Source organism: Phascolarctos cinereus, unplaced genomic scaffold (assembly GCF_003287225.1).
Source record: "Phascolarctos cinereus isolate Bilbo 61053 unplaced genomic scaffold, phaCin_HiC Scaffold_3;HRSCAF=262, whole genome shotgun sequence".
Lineage (NCBI taxonomy): Eukaryota > Metazoa > Chordata > Mammalia > Diprotodontia > Phascolarctidae > Phascolarctos > Phascolarctos cinereus.
In genome coordinates, this window is record NW_027555736.1 from 159,910,967 (window position 1) to 159,932,934 (window position 21,968).

The window sequence follows — 21,968 nt, forward strand, 5'->3', positions numbered from 1 at the left end:
ACTGACTAGGTGTGTGACCATAGGCAAGTCACTTAACCCCATTGCCTAGCCAAAAAAAAAGAATAAGACATAGCTTTTCCATGTTTCCATGGAGCAATGTCAATTCATTAAAACCATAGAACTAAAAAAAAGCACCAAAAAAGACAAAGAAACATGTATATGGCAGCAGTCAGTTGATAGAAAACTAACTCGGGTTTGGTAAACCACATCAATACAATTTTATCTGGTCTAGGTCAGAAGAACCCCAAATCACATGACCATTACTATCACAAAATGAAACCATATCAAAATTATTGTTTGTCCTAAGTAATTCACTTGACAGTGTGCTTCATGTTGTCAAATGAAACAGAGTTCTCATCAGTTTGGTAAACTGCTAAAACATCCTCAATAATAGTTTTCACGGTTTCAGCACCTAACATATGTCTGGCACATAGTAGATACTCAATAACTGCTTAATGACTAATTCAGTGATAGATACATAGATTGCAGAATTTTGTCTGCCTTCCCTGATTTGTATCCATTCTACCTACATTTTCTCAAAATCACAGTCTCTTTCCTTAGACATTTATATTTTACAGGCACTTCTTAGAAATAGGATGGATTTACACAGAGTGCAAATCTGAGTTTGAAAGGCATTGTGTTAACCCATTTTCAGATCTTTACCCTTTATTTAACAAAATAATCTATCTTTATAATCAATTTAAAATTTCATAAATTAAAAAATACTTATTATTTCTACTTAAGCAGGACTTAATGAAAGTGATTTGTTTAGGTGGAAAACAATGGATCTAGGGATTGGGAGCACTTGGTTTTAGTCTTGGCCCTACTAAAGCACTGTCTGTCTCTAGATTCACAATATGTGAAGTGAATCAGTTGAGTCCAGCCTGGCTTATTAGTTAGTCTGTAGTAGAAGGGCTAGATGAGGTGTAATATAAACACAAGTGAGAATATTGAATGAACCAGGAAATCTGATGATCAGGACTTAGCTAGCATATTTGTTCCAAATGATAACAGTTGAGAGCATTACAAGATCCTGAAGTGCCTTGTGAATCATCAAGGAAAGATTATGAACTGATTTAGTTCATCTTCTGTATCTCTTTCAACTCAGGGTCAGAAAAGGCCATCTTTTATGGAAGGTCATAGAATATCTGATCTGGAAGGTGCTATTGAGGTCATTCAACCTAAGTCTCTGAGTTCTCACTAGACAGACCTTATATTTAGGATATTTGATCTATTGTATTTAGGATATTTTCTCTCCTTTTGAGAACATTAAAAACTAGCTAGTGGCTGAATCTTTTTGCATGGTACCCAGAGTTTCCTATAAAGCTGGTCACACCCTTGTTTTGGTTACAGATTAAGATTCTAGAGAGGAAGGCATTTATGCAAGAAAGTCAATTTGTATGTTAACCTTTTCCTTTCTCTTTTATTCCCCATTCATCACAACCATGGCTATCATCAGTTCCTAGTCTTTGCCTTTTCCCCTGTGAGTAAAATTTTGAATTATTTGTGATACAGAGCTATCCATTTGTTATGGGTTATCTCAATGAACGGAAGGAACCTTTCTATAAAGTCCTCTTCTCAGGAGAAATGTCTGGAAGAATCACTTTGTGGCATATCCCTGATGTTCCAGTATCAAAGTTTGATGGTTCCCCTAAAGGTAAGAAAACTTATTCCATTTGCCACATGTGTGCGATGTCTGTTTCTGCAACTAGGGAAAACTTCTAGATCATTTTGCTTGACTCAGCAAGTGAGAGAAGACTGAGTAATAGTATGGTGTAGAAGACAGTGATTTTAGCTTATCCAAGCTTAGCTTTGTATGGTATAATAGACTAGTAGGGATAGCACTGAGCTTGGAGTCAAGAAGACCTGTGTTCAAATCCCACCTCAGCTGTGTAACCCTGGGCAAGTCGCTTTACATCTCTGAGCCTCAAATTCCTTATTTGTAAAATAAAGTGGTTAGACTTCATGAGCTCTGAGGTCGCTCTAGCTCCATATCTGTAACCCTATGTGATCTTAGAGTTCTACTTGTTTTAAAGTACTTGAAGAGGTAACTATGACATAGGGGAAAGAGCCCTGATTTTGGTTCAAATGTAGGTTCTGCTGCTTATTACCTATATACATTTAAGCAAGGCACTTCATTTCTGGGTCTTAGTTTCCTTAAATGTATAATGAGGGAGGTTTGATTAGATGACAGCTTGAGTCCCCCTTCCAAGCTTTAAATTTATGATGTATGATTATGAGGTCCTTAAGTTTCTCTGGGTCTACTGCAAGACTTCTTTAAATCCCCAAAAGTGTTCAGTAGCTGCTCAGAACTCAGAAACATTCTCAGAATTCAGGGTGCAAGATGGTGAAAGGCCAGTATGCTGTTGAACCTGACCTTAGTGATACACATCATATAGAGTGTCTGTGATAGCTACCAAACCTCAGAAATGCAGTACGGGCATGATGTCATTTTGAAATATTCAAATATTTTTGTCATTTTTCAAACTGAAACTTTCCATGCAGTGACCTGATATCAGAGGCTCAAAAGCTTTAGAGTGAAAGGAAGCCTTCCTTAGAGATCATCTAATCTAACCTTTTCATTTGACAAAGAAATTGCCACTGGCATTTAAACCTAGGACTTTTTACTCTATAGCTAGTGTTCTTTCTACCACCATATACTACAACTCTATTTTCTCCTCTCATCTTTGGCTAAGTCAAGCTGAAAGCACCATATGACATTCCTCAGAACCAATTCTATCATCCCAAGACTTTCTCAGGTATCTTTAGTTGCTCCAGTCTAGGTTGGGTCCCTTACCTTCTATATACCCTCATCATGCCCTTCAGGGTTTTAGGACCCTGGATCTGGGAGTTGAAGACCTTGGATTATAAAAACAAATTATAATTAGCTAGTTTGTGTGCCACTGTTGAGTAGCTAGGAATGACATATTGACTCAATTCTTTTGGTGACTGTGATGAATTATCATACACATTTTTTTATTTTTCCTCCCTCTCTACCCTTTCTAGAGATACCAATAACTACCACTTATACCCTTCAAGATAATTTTGACAAGCATCACACTATGTCACCCAGCATTATTGATGGTTTCTGTGCTCTTGAAGATGGAGCTGGAAGCCCAGCGGTCACTTCGTCTATGTACATTCCAAATTTTGACAAGCTAATATGTGGATGTGAAGATGGGAGGATCTTCATAACACTTGCCTTAAATGCAGCAAAAGCAGGACTTTTGGAAGATAATGCCTTATTTAAAAAAGGTAATTAGTTGAATTCATTAAATACTGTGAAGTCAAATCAGAGGTAATGTTTCATGCTAGCAAGAAGCACTTGGGTTGAACTAAATAAGACAGATTAGTTTTTGAGTGGTGTAGCAGGAAGGTGGCCATATTAGTATCTGTTCAAAGTTTCATATAGTTTTAGACAGCTTTTTATGTTGTAATAAGTTACATATTAAAAATTAATTAAAATTTAATTAAAATTTTAAAAATAATTAAAAATTAATACATCCTGAGTAACAAGTTGAGCTTGATGATAGGAGGCACGTTGAGCTCTAGAGATATGTTAAAAATTGGGTCCTGGGTCCTCACAAACTTAGAGGGATAGTTTGGACAGGTGCTTGTTTTGTTCTTGACTCTGGGAATACAAAGGAAAAAATAAAACACTTGTTTTCGTCAAGGGACTTATATTCTCCTGGGGTTAGAGAGGGTGATTAGGTGGGATATTAAATATGTACAAATAAATAAATGCCAAATATATACAGAATAAATTCAAAAACTAGGACAGATAGTGGTGCAGTGGATAGAGTACCAGGCCGGGAGTCAGGAAGACTCATCTTCCTGAGTTCAGATCTGGCCTCAGACACTTACTTGCTGTGTGACCCTGGGCATATCACTTAACCCTGTTTGCCTCCATTTCCTCATCTGTAAGATGAACTGGAGAAGGAAATGGCGAACCACTCCAGTATCTTTGCCAAGAAAATCCAAAATGGGGTCACAAAGAGTTAGACATGACTGAACAACAAAATTCAAAGTAAGTTTTAGGGAGAGTGGACAATAACAACTGGAGTGATCCGGAAAGGAGATGGCTTTTAAGCTCAAGTTTATAAGTAGAGCTGAGGAAGGTGGTTATTTCAGGGTTGGTCCATAGCCTTTGTGAAGATATGGAGAGTCGAGGTTGAGTATTCTGTGTCTGGAAGCTACATATTGACCAGCTTGACCAGAATGTTGAATTAATGAAGGGGAGTAATTTTAAATCAGTATGGAAAGACAGATTGAAGCTAGATTATGAAGGATTTAAATGGCAAAAAAGGGGGTGGGGAGCTTTATTTAATCCAAGATACAATGGAGACCCAGTAAAGCTTCCTGGTCGGGGCAATGACATAGTCAAAGCTGTCATTTAAGCATATCAAGTTGGCAGCTGCGGCTGATTGGAGGATGAATCAAAGAGAGGAGCAACCAGAGAGTAGTGAGAACAATTAGGCTGTTGCAGTACTTGAGGTGAGAGGGGAGGTGGACCTCAATGAGTGTGGTGATCAAGTTGAGTGGAAAGAAGTGAATTGATGCTAAGATGTAGTTAGATTTGATGAGACTTGGCGACTGATTGGATATGCTAGGGTGAAGACAAGTGAAGAGGTAAGGAGGACTAAGGTCATAAACCTAGATTATTAGAAAAATCATGATTTCCTCAGAAGAAATAAGGAAATTAGGAAGAGTGATAGGTTTTGGGTATGTTGAGTTTGAAAACTCGTTTTCCTGAGTTCAAATCTGGCCTCAGACACTGACTAGCTGTGTGACCCTGGGGCAAATCACTTAACTCTGTTTGCCTCAGTTTCCTCATCTGTAAAATGAGCTATAGAAGGAAATGACAAACCAGTCCAGGATCTCTGCCAAGAAAATCCCAAATAGAACATGACTAAAACACGACTGAACAGCAACAAAAATGGACATCCTGTTACAGATGTCCAGAGGGAATTTGGGACTGGAGCTCAGGAGAGACACAAGGCCTGAATAGGTAGACCTGGGAATCATCTGCATAGATATATATCATCATTGCCTTTGTGAGAGCTGATATCTCTTTAGAGTTACTTGTATACATAGTGGTTGTTCATTGACTGACCCACTAAGATATGGCAAAGAATACTGCCTCTGAAATATACTAATATTATAGGCTGTTTTAATTTTGTTATTATTGTGATCATAATTTCCTATCTTATTAATCCCCTGTTTTTATGAGGTGGATCTAATAGTTTTATCCTGACCTTTGTCCTGGGGCCAGGTATAAAGCTATAAAATGTTTAGCCAGGGGAAGCAAAAGGCTAACCCATTGAGAGATAATAGAATTTCAGCTCCCACATAGGCTTTTCTTTGACCCTCCATTCATTCTTATGCAGTTCCTGATTTATTTAACCAGTTCAACACCAATTTATGTTTTTGAGAACTGCAATATATTTTACTTCTATATTACTATTATACTCTGGTAAAGACCTCCCTCGCCCCCCCCACCCATAATAGTAATGTTTGTTGTTGTTCGGTCATTTTAGTCACATCCAACTCTGCATGATCCCATTTGGGCTTTTTTTTGTCAAAGATACTAGAGTAGTTTGCCATTTCATTCTCTACCTCATTTTACAGATGAGGAATGGAGGCAAACAGGGTTAAGTGACCTGCCCAGGGTCACCCAGCTAATAACTGTCTGAGGCCATATTTGAACTCAGGAAGATGAGTCTTCCTGACTCCAGATCTGGTGCTTTATCCACTGCACTACCTAGCTGCCCATAGTAGCAATAGTTTATATTATTTTGAAGTTGAAAAGAAGAACAAAAGGTATAAAAGATGCTTCCTCCTGTACCTTCTAGTAACAAACCATCATGATGGAATCTTAGGGACATTCTGTCCCTCAATAGCCCAGGCCCTTGAGAGGTTTGTTCCTTGTTTTTGAAGTGGTAACTTGCTCATGTCTAAATGGAACCTTAAAAAAAGCAGAATCTGAGTTTTTTGAAGAGGAAGTAGGATGGGGAGAAACTCAAAGAGTTGGTTATCAATTTGAGCGTGATAGTCTTTTTTATAAAACCATAAACCAAAAATAAACCATCCCAAAAAAATTCAGACCTCATCCTTGAGCCAGCAAAAACATTTTGCCTCCTTCTTTCTGCTTTCAGATTCCCTACCTCACAAAGTTCTTAGAGGCCACAACAAAAGTGTTACTTCATTACTTTATCCTCATGGCCACTCTTCCAAATTAGATCCAAGCTGGATGGTTTCAGGGGATCAAGATTCTTGTGTAATCTGGTGGGACATCTTAACTGAAGAAGTCTTGCATAAATTCCTTTTGTGGGCAGGTCCAGTAACAAGCCTTTTGATGTCACCAGAAATCTTCACAGTAAGTAAAGGGGAGAAATAATCACTCAATTATCATTATTATTTGAATTGCTTAACACTTTTCTTTTTAATCTGGTTTATACTTATAACTTAAGAGGGCTTTTTAAATTTAATTTAATAAAGAAATCTCCATTATTCTTTTTTTCCCTATTTGCTTTAGGAAGAGGACTTAATATTTAATTTTTATGGGCTTGGGTCTGAAGTTAGTCACAACTTTTCTATGATACAGAAATTCAGACTTTACAGATAGTTTTGGTGGTAAAATGGAAGTATGAAGAACCAATTGTCACTTATCCACAAAAACAGAGGAACCATCATTAGCATGAAGAAATGAAATCCAGGGACCTTATTTAACTAAGAGTTTCTAGCGCTTTACCTAGCAAATCTTTACCACTGGTACTATTAGCAATTGGCCAATTTGCTGATTATCTCTGATAATAAACATTGTAAATGACAATAATCATATTAGCTTACATTTGTATACATTTAAAGATTTTATGCAGAGTATTGAGTGACAATGAGATAATCATAATCAGTGATATCAGAGAAAGAATGAAGATATGAAAGAAGTACTGGAAATAGTTTGCATCTTCAGTAAAAAATAATAGTTGTATACATTGCCATTGTAATTCTAGCATAGTACTTCCTCTGTGCTACCTGCAATTGGATACTCATTGCAGGTTGGATCCTCAGAGGTTGCTGCTACCTGGAGTTCAAAAGGTAATCCTTTGGAGCTGCACCTCATGGGCCTCCACCAGTGTACTTCCCATCACCATTCTGCCACTACACATAATAGCTGTTAGCCAAAGCATTTAGTAAGATGCCATAGTAAGAGTAATATTTTTACAGGCCTTCTGAGCCCTGCTCCTCCTAAACATGGGACAGACTCACATAGTGAGTAAAGACACATAGTGTCTTTAGAAAGGGTGGTCACCAACTAATGTAGAATGAGAGTAAGGTACCACACATAGCCAAGCAACTTGCAACTCCAGAACTAAAGGGTATCCTTTGCTCCCCTAGTGAAGTCTTTTCTGATCTCCCTTCTAGGTACGTGGTCTCTGCTGGTGGGTCACTCAGCTGGCCTCCCAAGATTTCCACAGCTCTATTTTTCAAACGTCAGGGGTGCTCCTCCCTTGAGTCTATAGTTAGTACTTTCTCTCTCTCTCTCTCTCTCTCTCTCTCTCTCTCTCTCTCTCTCTCTCTCTCTCTCTCTCTCTCTCCTGCTGTCAGAAGTCCTTTTCTTGGAAACTACTTCTACAACCTTATGTCCCTTCTCCTTCAACTGTGCCCTAAAGTTTCTTAAACTGATTCTCCAAATGCTGGATAGGATGGTTTCTCTTTCTGGATGAGTTCCTCCACTGCTTGGTACCATGATCAAGTTTATCAGCTTCCAGAGTGGAAATCTATGAACTTTCTCTAGAATTTGGCTATTTAAAATACCTAAGAGCGTGGCCTAACCCAGCCTATAATTTTGCCTCTTCTGATTTATGCAGAAAGCTGTCTTGTAAGGATCACCTTGTCAATATAATATCTCATTACCTGTGTTATGGAATCTGTTTTCTGTAACTACATCAGTTATGGTGGGGGAAAAATTCTCCCTTTATAAATAAAAATAGTTAAAATATATTGAATAGGGGCAGCTAGGTGGCTCATTGGAAACAACACCAGCCCTGGAGTCAGGAGGACCTGAGTTCAAATCTAGCCTCAGACCCTTACTAGCTGTGTGACCCTGGGAAAGTCATTTAACCCTGATTGCCTCCACTGGGGAAAATATTTAAAATTAGGTGAAAGAGCTTCAGTGTTACACCCCTGTGCCCAAAATACAAAGCATCAAACTATTCTTTGCTAAATTTCAGCTGTATTTCCATAATGTTCTTAGATATAAATTATATTCAAGTTATACAGATAAGAGTAAACAGTATTTTATGAAGTGATGCTTCCCTTTAAAGTTGTTCTTATTTCAGGAACTGACTATTGCATTGGATATCCCTATTGCCTTTTTAGACTATGGTCAAATTCATTGGATAATGATGATATTGATAATTTCTCACATTTATGTACACCTTATAATTTACAAAGAGCTTTCTACACAGCTTTTCTCTCAGATCGGTAGGACCAAGTAGTAATATTTCTATTTCATTGTTAAGGAAAGTCAGGCATACAGAAGATACACCTAAGACCATATATGTTGCTTGTGCCAGAGCCCATACTAGAACTTAGGATTTCTGCCTATCTAGAACATTTTGTACTGTATATGCTACATAGGTCTGTTAATAGTATTATCACGTTTTGAGGCTACAAATGAGAAATAGTGATTTATGTTATGCAAATATAACCTAGACTGAATCTACCAGAGCTGTTTTGGGGCAAGGGAGTAAGTGGATTTTTTGTTGTTGCTCATTTTTATTCAGAACTTATTTCTTTTGACTTTGGATTTAATGTATATATGTCATTTTTAACTTTAGTTTCCTATGGGTTCCAAATAAGAAGTTTCCACTGTGATGTTTGTCCTTTCCTGTACTTTGTAGAGTTTAAGAAATCATCTTGTGTCTCCATATTCTTGATATAGCAGTTTGAACTGACTGAGAGGAACCATGGAAATCCATCAGTGAAAGTTGCATTACACATAAGGGCTTATTTAACCTTTTTGCCAATGTAGCCAATGTAAACAAAAACAAACAAAAACCTACATAATTTATTAGACATATCAAACTAAATTACCTGCTACAGAAATAATGTCATTTGTTTTCTAGCTGAAAGATCACCATGTTGTATGCTGTGTATGCAGTGACCACTCGGTTATACTACTACATCTTGAGGAAAAGACATGTGTTTTGAAGGCTCAGAAGCACCTTTCCCCTGTGACAACAATAAAATGGCATCCTGTAGAAAATTTCTTAATTGTTGGATGTGCAGATGATTCTGTTTACATCTGGGAAATTGAAACTGGTAAATAGCATTTTTTTTTTATTCCTCATGATTGTATTTTTTCAAAGCAGATGACAAGACAGGAGGGTCATGAAAGCACAGAAGGCCTAGTCTTTGGAGATTTTAATTTTAGTACAAATGGGCTGTATTTAATGGCTTCCAATGAAGCTGGGTGTGCTGATAATAAAATACAATAGCCTAAGTCAGATCCTGACAAGCGGATGATTAGCTGACATTGCAGTGCACAGAAAAGAGCCGGATATTTCTGGAGGCTATAAATAAAAACATAAGTTATCTACTTTAATTATTAACAAGAGAGAAATTTAGTGTCCTACTCATCTCAAATTATCATTAGATTCTTCCTCCTTCAACACACTCACAAGCTCAGCAACCTTTTGGGCTAATTGCTGATTTTTAATAATGGAATATCATTAATTGCAAAGCTGACAAAAGTCCAGTCAGGAAAGCTGAGAGCTGAGTGTTCTCACTGAACCTTGTATGTGCTAGGTGTTTGGGACAGGGAAGATGACAATCCAAAGAGCAGGAAATGTGGCATACCAACTCCTTGGTTGCCTGAAATCTTATACTTCTTTGATCAACAATGGGTTGATCACTCATTTCAGGTAAATCCTGGAAGCATAACAGGAGAGACAGGGTAATTAATGAATGTGAGCAAATGAGTTGTTATAAAAGTACATTTCAGTGAAACTCCCACATGAGTTTTTATTGATTAATCAGTAATGGTTTTATACTGGATACTATTAACAGAATGAATGGTTTATACTAGCATTTCTCAAACAGGGTTCTGTGGGACCCTGTTGTTTCACATGGTTTTACAGAGAGTCCAGAGATTCTGTGATAAAACTTCCACCTTTTCCTAACTCAGGAGCTGTGTTCTCCCACCCAAATGGAGATTGTGCCAGACTATGGGTCTTGCTTCCTTTTGCAGCTAAGATCCTTAAAGGCCAGTGTATAAGAAAGATTAGTCATAGCTAGGTGATGAAACATCACTTGTCTCAAATTATAGTCCCTTACTGCAATATCCCCTATCCCAATTTCCATCCTCCCCACCGCTCCCTCCCCGTCTTTGATTCCTGCCAAAATATGAAAGACATATATGCTGCAATCCTCACCTGCCTTGTCTTCCACTGTCCTCTGTCCCAATGGATAGAACTCCTGCACTGACTAAAGAACCTGCTACCAGAATGGTTCATGAGTTTGCCTGTAGTTTTTATCATGTCAATATGTTTTAAGCCTCAAGGATTATGAAGCCAAATTAGTTCTGTCCCCCATGCCTGGAACGATGTCCCTCCTCATCTCTGCTTCAATTTCCTGAGTTTCCTTCAAGGTTCACTGCAAGTTCTACTTTGTACAAGAACCTTTTCCTAATTCCCTTTAATGCTAATGTCTTCCATCTATTAATCATCTTTAATTTATCCTGTATATGTTGTATTTCTACATAATTGTTCACATGTTGTCCCCTGCATTAGACTGAGCTCCTTGAGAGCTAGGACTGTTATTTACCTTTCTTTGTATTCTCAGAACTTAGCTATGTGCCTGGCACATAATAGGTGACTGATGAATGCTTGTTGACTGACAATTGTATACCATGGCAAGTCAGATATATACACTGTAATCATAGTTAATATTTATATGGAGTTTTAAAAGTTTTTGAAGTGCTTTATATTTGTTATCTTATTTGATCTTTGGAACAACCCTATGAGGTGGGTGTTACTATTTTGCATATGATGAAAATGAAGTTTAGGTTACCTAAGAGAGGTTTAATGACTAATCCAATATCACATAGCCAGTAAGTATCTGAGATAGAATTTGACCTCAGGGTTTCTTAATTTCAAGTCCACCATGCTATCCATTGCATTACCTCATTGCTTTTCTTTTTCTTTCATTCTTCCTCCTTTCTTCCTTTTTTCTTTCTCTCCTTTTCTCTTTTTCCTTCCTTCCTTCCTTCCTTCCTTCTCCTTCCTTCCTTCCTTCCTTCCTTCCTTCCTTTTCCTTCCTTTCTTTTTTCTTTCTTCTCTTCTCTCTTTTTCTTCTTTCCTTTCCTCCTTTTTGCCTTTCTTTTCTTTTTTCTTATCTTTTTCCTTCCTTCCTTCCTTCCTTCCTTCCTTCCTTCCTTCCTTCCTTCCTTCCTTCCTTCCTTCCTTCCTTTCCTTCTTTCTTCCTTTTGTCTTTCTCACCTTCTCTCTTTTTTCTTTCTTCCTTTCTTTCCTCCTTCCTGCTTTTCTTATATTTTCTTTCTTCCTTCCTTTCTTGCTTTCTTTCTCTTTTTTCCTTGCCCCCAAAATCTATTTCTTCAAGGAGCATTCTAATGAACATAGACAGCAAGTATATAAATAGGTACATATGAGATACTGCTGGATTTCTTATCTAGACTTAAGGAAGTGATAGAGAAAATGCTAATAATGCAGATTAAACTTAAAAGTATATCCTGCTATACATTTTTTCCTCTGGAAGCTGGTTGTTAAACTTTTACCTGCATATCCTTGAAAGTAACCTTAGAGAGGAAGTCAGTAGCAGTGGAGGAGAGGAAAAGGAGGAATGATATCACAAGAGGCCTCCTGTTGCATATTTAAGATGAATTTTAAAGGAACCAGGGATTACAGGAGGTAGAGATGAGAACAGGGGAGATGGAATGTCACACTGAAGGAGCAGCAAGTAAGCCAATGTGGCCAGTTCACACAGTACCTATAGGGGAATGATGAGTAAGAAGATTAGAGACGAAGCACAGGGCTAAGTTATGAAGGGCTTTAAACACCAAATATAGAAGTTTGTATTTGATCCTAGAGAGCCCCTGGTTTATTATGTGTGTGTGTGTGTGTGTGTGTGTGTGTGTGTGTGTGTGTGTGTGTGTAGGCAGGGGAGGAAGGTATGTGACATGGTCAGAACTACTCATTTAGGAAAGTCATCTTTCTGAAGGATGGGTTGAAATGGAGAGAAAGGGAAGGAGGCAGGGAGAATAATCAGATAGCTATTATAATAGAGCAGGTGAAAGGTGATGAAGGCCTGAGTTGTGAAAGTAATACCATACTCTTTTACTTTATCAGAACACTTTCACACTTACTTGATAAGTGTGAAATGCTTAATACCCTCAAATATTCCTCACAATCTCTGTCCTTTGAAACCTTCCATCAATCATTACTGCTTTTTACTCTGAAATTCTGCTGTTGGAACCAATGATTAGTATTTATTGGACTCTAGAAGATGTATTTCACTAACAATTCACACCAAAGTGTCAATAACTCCTTGATGTTCTTTAGGTATTTTAGTCATGTCTGACTCTTTGTGACCCCATTTGGGGTTTTCTTGGCAAAGATACTGGAGTGCTTTGCCATTTTCTTCTCCAGCTCATTTTGCAGATGAGGAAACTAAAACAAACAGAATTAAGCAACCTGTCCAGGGTCCCACAACTAGTAAGTATCTAACTTGGATTTGACTCCAGGCCCAGTGCTGTATCCATCCTGCCACTTAGCTGACTCTCAATGACTCATTAGTAACTGCTATTCTAGGGTAGCTTTTCATTAATTCCTGGACACTTGGGGAAAAAAAATATTGCAGGAGCTGGTCAGAGTGTTGAATGATGATGGTAAGGACAAATGGAATCATAAGTGTGATATGAGAGAGAAACAAAGAAAGAGTTTACCTCTTGCACAATTTTGCTTAGTTATTCCAGCTAGTAGTTATAATACCCATGCTTTAATATAACTACTATATTTGTATGTGGAACTTCTCATGAATGATTTAAAAATTACTTATGGTAGTTTTTTGGGACCTTAAAGTTAATTCAATCCTCATCTATTCTCTCCCTTTCACTTTACAGACACAAAATTTGGGGCTTACAAGGGTTAAACAATCTGTATGAGGTTAACAGGTACCAAGTAGCAAAGCTGGGATGTGGAATCAAAGGGCCTGGGTTTGAATCCTGGTTTTGCCACCTACTTGGCCAATTCACTTAAATTTTCCAGGCTTTCATTTCCTCATCTGCAAAATGAGGGGTTTGGATTAAATCCCCTCTAGTGTCCATTCCAGATCTTAATCTGGGATTCTATGATCTTTGTCACACAGAGAATATACTTGTATACTCAAAATATATAAGTTGATAAATCATCTCCTTCTAATGGACATTTATAAGGTATAATTTTCCCAGGAAACTCATCTGGCTCCCCTATGGTAGTTTTAAAAAAAGAAAACAAAAACAAAAGTTTCAGCTGGGGCCCATTTTCATAAAATGCAGTCCTAACATCTGAATTGTTTTCCCAATTTTAAAGGAAAGAAGGTATCCTCTCCGAGTCTTTCTTTAGTAGTTCTTGTTGGCGTTGTACTTTATAACTAGCAATGGACTGGGCCAGGGAGAGCGAGGTAACCAGACTGTAAGCCTTCAAGTCAGAGACTGTGTTTCATATTTATTTCATATCCTTTCATAGCATTAAGCTCAATAGTGTGGAACTTGATAGAGTTAATGAGCCACTACAAGTTTTCTTCTTCTTTTGTATGTCTCACGCCTATGTACCTCTACCCAATTTTGATTTCAAAGAGACATAATAATGGTGTTGTTAGATGACAATCTGAATAAAGTCTTAGATGTCAGGCTAAAATGCTCTTCTTTAAAAGGATAGACAGAAGAAATAGAGAACGCATATAACTTTGAGTATCTTTTTCTCCCCCTTACTAAACAAAGCAGTATTCCTGGACTTGGAGTGATGGGGCTATCCAGTTTTGTGTATTGATTTGCTAACCTTCCTATGATGTTGAGCTCTAGATAGGAGGGGGAAAAATAGGAGATGTCATTATTGATTAATATCTGAGTGCCTACAGTGTGTTGGGCAGTGACAACTCTGGGCAGCTTTGTCACCCCCATCACTCTGGAACACAATAGAAATAATTTAATACTCATTTTTCTGAAATACAAGCCAGGAATAAATCTTGACTCTCAGATAAGATTGTATAAGATAAAAACTATTCTTTCAAAGGACTGTGTGCTCCTGTTAAGGACAAGATGAGTGGAGAAATTTTCATGGCATAAAATTGTTTCCAATTTCAGATAGATTATTTTATTAATGACAAGACACTCCAGATTAAATCCCTATTGTTCAATATGAGATATTAGGTGAACAGGGTTTGTGTACGAAGATTCAATCTCTTGACACTTTATTTTTAAAAAATTGTAATGTTAATCTTCTAATGGGACCTATTATTGTAATTGTAATTAAACAGTAGCATCCTAAAGTCAAAATTCTGGCAATCTTTACCCTTTGGAAGGAGAATTATAAGCAATCAAGGCCTTCTGTACCTTCCCAATTCTCCTGTGACTGATTCTATGAGTTACCCTCAGAGCATTACTATTACCTTATCAACTTTTAATTTATATGTAGTTTTAACAACTCTGGTCATCTGATTTCTTAAGACTATGGCAAAATAATTGAGAGGGCTCTGAGTAGCAAGAATATTATCAGCAGAAATCATACCTAGATGCAAGAGAAAATGTAGAAAAGTAAATATATTAATGTACAGCCAAGTAACAGCTATTAGGTCATCAACAAAACATTAGCGGCAGTACATAGGAAATTCCTGTCAAATGAATCCAAGTCTTAAGTGGCCTTCGCACACAGATGCCTGCTATGACCATGTCTTCTTGCTTCCAGGTCCTTTTCAGGAGCTATGTAGCACCTCTTGCCCTCAGATGGATGGTAATAATTGATTGAATGAATGAATGAAAAAGCATTTAAAACGGATGATTAAGTGCCAAGTACTAGTGATACAAGAATGAAAGCAAAGATGGTTTGTGCCCCTCAGAAGTTTATATTCAAATAAGAGAGAAAATACATAAAGGGCAGTGGTGGCCAGGAACGGGGTATTTGATTTGGAGTTTCAAGGTGGTGAATGGGGAGTAGGTTGATACTTCCTATCCAGCAAATATGCCAGAGTTGATTTGATCATGGTTCATGTTTCCCAAACTAGAAGGGGATGAAGAACCCAGAGAGGAAATGATTGGAGAGCCTGTAGAAGTAAATCATGGCACTTTGGGTTGTCCAGTGGGTGGCAAGGATAGTAGAGGAGATGCCTAAATAACAAGGAATAATGTGAAGCATAGTGATTGGGACTTGTTGTAGTGGTATTTCCAAAAGAAATAGGCCACCAAACCATACATAAAAATCCCTGCAGGCCACATGACTTAGAAAACCACATATTAACACTATATCCTTTTGTACTTTTATTTATTTTGATAAGTGTTTCCCAATTACATTTTAATCTGGTTTCGGCTGTACTCAGGAATGTTTTGGGCTGTGTGTCTGACACCTCTGTTTTAGGAGATGTAGTCACCAGTCAGGACAGAAGCCCAGGGATGAAAGTTTCTTTGAGGTGGCAAGATGATTTTATAAGGGGTTCCAAACTCACATAGAGACTAAGGGATATCAGAATTTGGGATTGAAGGATACTGTCAAAAATCAATCAAAAGAATGTCTTAAATTTGTTATCAGACATCAGACACTCTGCTAGGTGCTGGGGACACGAAGACAACATCAAACAGTCCCTGATTTCATGATGACTATTTCAGCTATGTCATTTCTTTCATGCCTTCATCGTGATATTGCAGTGAACCTGGATTCTCAAAGGCAATTTTACAGAAGGGTCAACTATACCCATTCTACTAAGTTAGAAGGAATTGGGCACTTAGAGCAGTATATTTCCATAGGGCACTGAAGGTGGTGACTCACATAGTAGTTTCACAGTTGCTGTTTACCAGAGTCAGAATTTAAACCCATATATTCTTAGACCCTAAAGTGGTCCCTCCACACTTGACTACACTGGCTCTCCCTTAAAGGGAGTTATTGGAAAATCTACTTATATGTGCTGCCGTGTTTATAATGATATCAGAGAAATGAGTATTTCTTTACTTTCACAGTTTCAAATCATATTAAACATGTATCTTTAAGAAAACTGCTGAGAAGGACTGGATAGCTTATGTCCCTTAAATGCAAATATTCTCAAAATATTTTCACAAAGTGCCCAGCATTTAGGTGGTTGCCATCATTTGGAGCCACCTGAGCCAAACAGAGAGCACAATTTTCAAAAAGTATGTAATCAGCTTTGCCAAAATAGTATTGCAGTAGTTTAAAATTCATGCCTTGTCACACCAAAATGTCATGTAAGGTCGCCATATCAAGAAGTAATTTTCCACTCCACAAATTTTATTGGCCCACCCTCATCCTGGCCTATTTAGTCTGTACTACTATAAAGATAAAATAAATTTAAAAAAAAATTTTTTTATGAAGGATCAGTTCTATCTCTGAAACCTGTGAGGCCTAGTGTTATCCTATCTTGAAATGGTAAAGAAATGGATTTTTTTCCTGGTTTTATTGTCGGGTTCTCTGTTGGGTAGAAACAAGTACAAATTTAGATTCTGGTTCCTGCCTTGTCAGCATAGTCAGCTTCCTCCAACTTTCAGTATATTTACCTTAAAGATAGTATTTGGATTTGCAGCATCTTACATATCATAATCTCTCTTCTCATTTTTCCGTAGATGCATTATTTTGTTTTTGTAGATTATAGAGTCCTCTTAGTATGAGGAGATTTTTCAGAGAAAAATATATCCTATTTTAAAGGGCAAGGCATGATTTTCATGTATTACCTTTCCCAAAATGTTTTTTCTTTATTATCATTATTATTATTGGTATTATTATTCCTAATATATTTGGTATTCTCCATTTGCTAACTGTTTCCTTTATCCTTCCCTCCCCCACCTCCTTCCTATGTCCTGGTACTTAGAAGTTTGTTATAATTTGCTATTTTGAATCAAAAAAGGTTTTATTGTGAACTTTTCCTGTATTTGTACATTCTGAGGTTTTCATGAGTGCTGAGGTTTCTGTTTGGTCTCTTGGTAATTCTTCCTTCTCAGGCTGCCTATTTGTCTCTGAAGTTCCTTTTCTCCCATGCCCCATCCAAATCAGCTCCTGAAGCATTTATTGAGGACTGGCATTGTCCTAGGCCCTGTGGAAGATGCAAAGGTTCAAGGAAGGGGCCTTGACCTCCAAGGAGTTTCAATCTTTAGGGAAAAGAAGATTTATACTCATGTAACAATTAAAGAATGAGACAAGAAATCATACAGTAGGGATATAATGAATTGGGGCTTTGGGGAAATTGAGCCTTTTGGGGATACCTGGGCCTCAGCTGGAGTTAGCCAGTTTCTACTACTGCCTCTTGTAGTTAATTAGAAGGTGGTGAGTAATCCTCAGAGGACTGGATAGGAAGAGCACTTGTAAACTTCTTGGAGACACAGAATTCTGGGTCCAGATTCTCTAAGTTGTGCGGTCATTTATGGGGCACTTTGTCTACTGCTCCTCGAGTTCTGCAGCTTCCAAAGGCTGTGTTGGAACATTATTGCCTTTCAGAATTTTAGACACTCATTTTAAGGTCTGTCCTTTATCAGCTCCCTTAAATCCAGATGTTTCTTATTATCTAAGTGACATTTCTACCTCGATATCTCACTTCAATACTCTAAAACTCCAGTGGACCTATGATCTTATTGTGTGAGTATTTGCTCCAGTGATTCAAACACCAACCAATCCAAGCCTGATTATACTGCGTGACTATTCTTCACATCTTCCCATACATTTGACACAGGGAGTCTACTAAATATTCTGGGGACTTTCTTCATGTCTTCTTGAAATTGTGAGAGTACCAATGGAACTCACGAGCTAACAGAATTACTTACAATAGAATTACTCAGCTTTACAATCTTTTGTAATTACTCAGCTTTACAATCTATTTGAGAGTCACTGTGGCTTCTGAGTCAAGAAAACCTGGGTTCAAGTGTGACATATACTGATTGCATATCCCAAACAAATTACTTAAATTCTCAGTGCCTCAAGCCACAACTCTGAGACTTAAAGTAGTTTCTGAACTGCCGATCTGTCCTAATCTGTGGTGATAAATGAAGAACATAAGCAAGTGAGCAAATGGAGGAAGTTTCCTTCTCTGAAATCACAGTTCTGCACTATGCATGCATCCATATATACATGTGTATGTATATATTTACGTGCAATATATATGTATATGGTTACTATGTCTGCTATTTTAACAAGTCTTTACTGATTACTCACAATTTCTGACCTACTGTGACCCTTTGATTTCATTCATCTATGGCAATTGTGTCGTTCTGATACACATAAACATGAAGCCAGAGCATAATCAGATTTTATTTATAGCCTTTGAGGTATTAGATGTAATATTAAGGGAATATCCATACTGTTGAAATGAAAGATTCTTTAGAGTAGCAAAATAAAGAAATATGAGAGCTAGATTTTAACCTTGCTTGCATTATGGCTAGAGACAAATTATCTATCTTAGGACCCTAATGACAGAGCCCTGACATTGACACTTGGACTCTCCCTTTACCATGCTCTGTGTTGTTGGTGAGAGTCCATGCCTATATTGCTGTTGTTCATTTATTTCAGTTGTGTCCAACTCTCCGTGACCCCATTTGGGGTTTTCTTGACTAGGTTACTCGAGTGGTTTGCCATTTCCTTCTCCAGCTCTTTTTACAAATAAGGAACTGAGGCAAATGGGGTTAAGTGACTTGCCCAGGGTCAGATAGCCAGTAAGTGTCTGACGCCAGATTTGAACTCAGGTCCTCCTGACTCCAGGCCTGGTACTCTATCCACTCTGCCGCCTAGCTTCCTTCTCCTTCTGCCTAGGGGAAAATTAACACATGTTGCTTTTCATCTCATTTTTTAAGCTTTGTCAAGATTAAAAAAACAAAAACAAAAACAAAATGTGTAGCCTTCCCTTATCTTGATAACACAGTTGGTGTTTTTTGAAAGAAAACCAAGCACAAGTAATTTTACTTTCCAACATGCTCAAATGTGAAAGTCTTTTTCGTGCGTCTTTGTTTTAACAGTTCTAGACCTCTTTACCCTAAGCTATTACATTACAAGTTCTGGGATGTTGGCTAATACTTGTGAGATTTTAATAATGTCTGTCTGCATTTACAAGTGTCATTAAGCCACTGATTTAACTTGAATCTGATAAGATGCATTTCCCACATCTTCAAAGCAGTATTTGATCCATGTATTAATGGGAATATTTTTCAACTTGACTTTTAATATAACTCTGCTAATATCTGAAAGCATCCTAATATGCTAATATTAGGAGTATTATTGTAGTATGTGTAGGATGTCTTTGGAACATTTTGTATACTCAGAAAACAATATGAAAATCAACATAATTTCATTCTAATGGTAAAAAGAAATATTTTCTGTACTTAGAATTATTTTAACCAATTAAATCTTGCTTTTCATTGCTTTTCATTGTTTTCTTTTGTAGTCTCTCCATTCCTGTTCTTTGTTAAGGTAAATATGACTAATACCAGACCTGGAATACTGGGATCAGCTTCAGCTGACCCTCTTGCTTTGGTCAAACATATGGAAAGGATTCTTGATTTAGATGTCCAGACATATTCTCTAGCAACAACAGCTGAATTGGAATATTTTAGGCTAACAGCTTTGTAGACTACCCTAGGAGAACTCCCTTCTGCAAGCACCCTCTGTGGAAGCTCTGAGACATTGGGAGCCTCTGTGGGTATCACAGCTGCAATGTTTAGCTGAGATAAGCCCAAAGGAGCCATCTGCCTTTCCCCAAGCTGACTCCTTTCAATTCCCTAGCAACTTCCCAATAACCAGCTGCCACAGAAAAGATTGGAAAGGTTAGATTCAGTGGACTGTAATGATTATAGGTCTCTGGGAAAATAGGCCCTCTAATCTGGTTGAGAGACTAAAGGACATTAGGTGCGTTTTGTTTATCTGAGAGCACCAATGATTTCTGCCTTCTACCATAAACTCATTTGGGAAGGCTTGATAGGAAGTCTTTTGTGTTTCCAAGGATGGACCAAGTAAAAAGAGAAAGCAAAGGACACATTGTAAGCTGGAAAACAGTGTGTAGAATGAAGACCTTCAGCAAGTGAGCAGATTCTTTTTTTTCCTATATTTAATACACATTTGTTTTAATTATCAAACTCTACATGACCACTAGAGAAATTGATGGCATGCCCTTATTTTAGTCTTGCCTTATAAATCTGGGATATTTTGAATGGCCCAAATCACTTACCATTTCATTCTACAAAGTAGCTTCTGTAGTGATGTCTTCCTTTGCCTCAGTCTTCTTGAGAACTAATTTCGGGACTATGTCTCCTTTATGTCTGCATCATCTTAACTATCTAGAATAGTGCTTGATGAATGTTTGCTGAATGAGTAAATGAATTCAGGTTTGGAGCCCGTAGCTTATAACTTAGAACTTGGGTTAGCAGTCTTCAAACACAAGGGTAAACAAAACCCCACTAAGTGGCACCCTGAGAAACTTCAATTCTGAAATACTATGAAATGGACAAAGTTCACGAGATTTGGGAACTAAAAAAACTCCACAAACTATTAGGTAGAAATTATTGAGTAAAATTCATACTGAGGATGCAAATGGCCTTAAATGGAATTGAAATAAGAATTTTCAACTAAACATTTATTTGAAATTCATAATTTCAGCCATAGGATGACTTTATGTTTTTCTATCACAGAGAGAACTGTTGTAGTTTTACTTTTGAAGTCACATGATCCTAAGGCACTTTGAAACATGTCTATCATCCTGTTCTATTTGAAACTCCCTTTCTTACTACTCTAATGGTCTTCATTTGTCAGAGTTTCTGTGATAACAGTCTCTAGGATGGGCCTATGGGAGTATTGTCATTCTCAATGATAATATTAAGTGCATAAAGTGCTATGTTGGGGACTACGTAGAATTTGAATTAAAAGGGAAGGTCTTTGTCTTCTAGAATCAATCCATCAATCAATCAGTGTTTATTAAGCCCCTATTATGTGCCAGGCACTGTGTTAAAGGACTGGAGCTACAAAAAGAGGCAAAAGACAGTCCTTGTCCAAAAGGAGCTTTTGATCTAATGGGAAACTTATGATCTAATCTCATCCAATACATAAAAGGTAAGTGGGATTGTCAAAGTGCAGTTGGAGGAATGAATGAATAAATGAGTGAATTAAAAAAGAACATTTATTAATTGCTTACTACTGGGGCAGCTAGGTGGCACAGTGGAAAAATAGAGTGCTGAGACTGGAGTCAGGAAGACTAATCTTCATGTGTTTAAATCTGGTCTCACACACTAACTAGCTCTATGGCCCTAGGCAAATCATTTAATCCCATTTGCCTCAATTTCCTTATCTGTAAAATGAACTAGAGAAGGAAATGGCAAACTACTCCAGTACTTCTGCTGAGAAAATGCCAACTGGGGTCAAGATGAGCTGGACGTGACTGAAAATGATTGAACAACAACAACATACAGAGTGTTGTATTAAGTGCTGGGAATACAAATAGAAAAGTAAGATTATTCCTCCAATCGATGAGTTCCTGTTTTAATGGGGAAGACAACACATGCAAGGTTTCAGCTGCAAGTGAGATGGCAGAGTCACATGGTCCTTAATCAGACTTACAAAGGGGTCTGTGGTACAAAGAAGTTTAAGAACCTCTGGTTCAGAGGAAGATTTCCAACATTCATATAAGAAAAAAGATCTCATACCCGTATGATTCAATTTAATTTTTAAGCACCCACTACTAACTAAGGGTCAGACAATGTTTAAGTGGAAGAGATACAA

General features: G+C 37.5%; 1 protein-coding gene across 1 annotated transcript in view; it reads left to right on the forward strand.

Annotated features, from left to right (window-relative positions):
- Positions 1 to 21,968, forward strand: part of WDR72 (WD repeat domain 72) — a 302,460-nt gene that overhangs the window by 65,433 nt on the left and 215,059 nt on the right. The window contains 4 exon segments of the mRNA XM_078151250.1: positions 1,516 to 1,657; positions 3,007 to 3,255; positions 6,156 to 6,376; positions 9,129 to 9,324. Of these exon segments, the coding sequence (XP_078007376.1) occupies positions 1,516 to 1,657; positions 3,007 to 3,255; positions 6,156 to 6,376; positions 9,129 to 9,324 (808 nt within the window).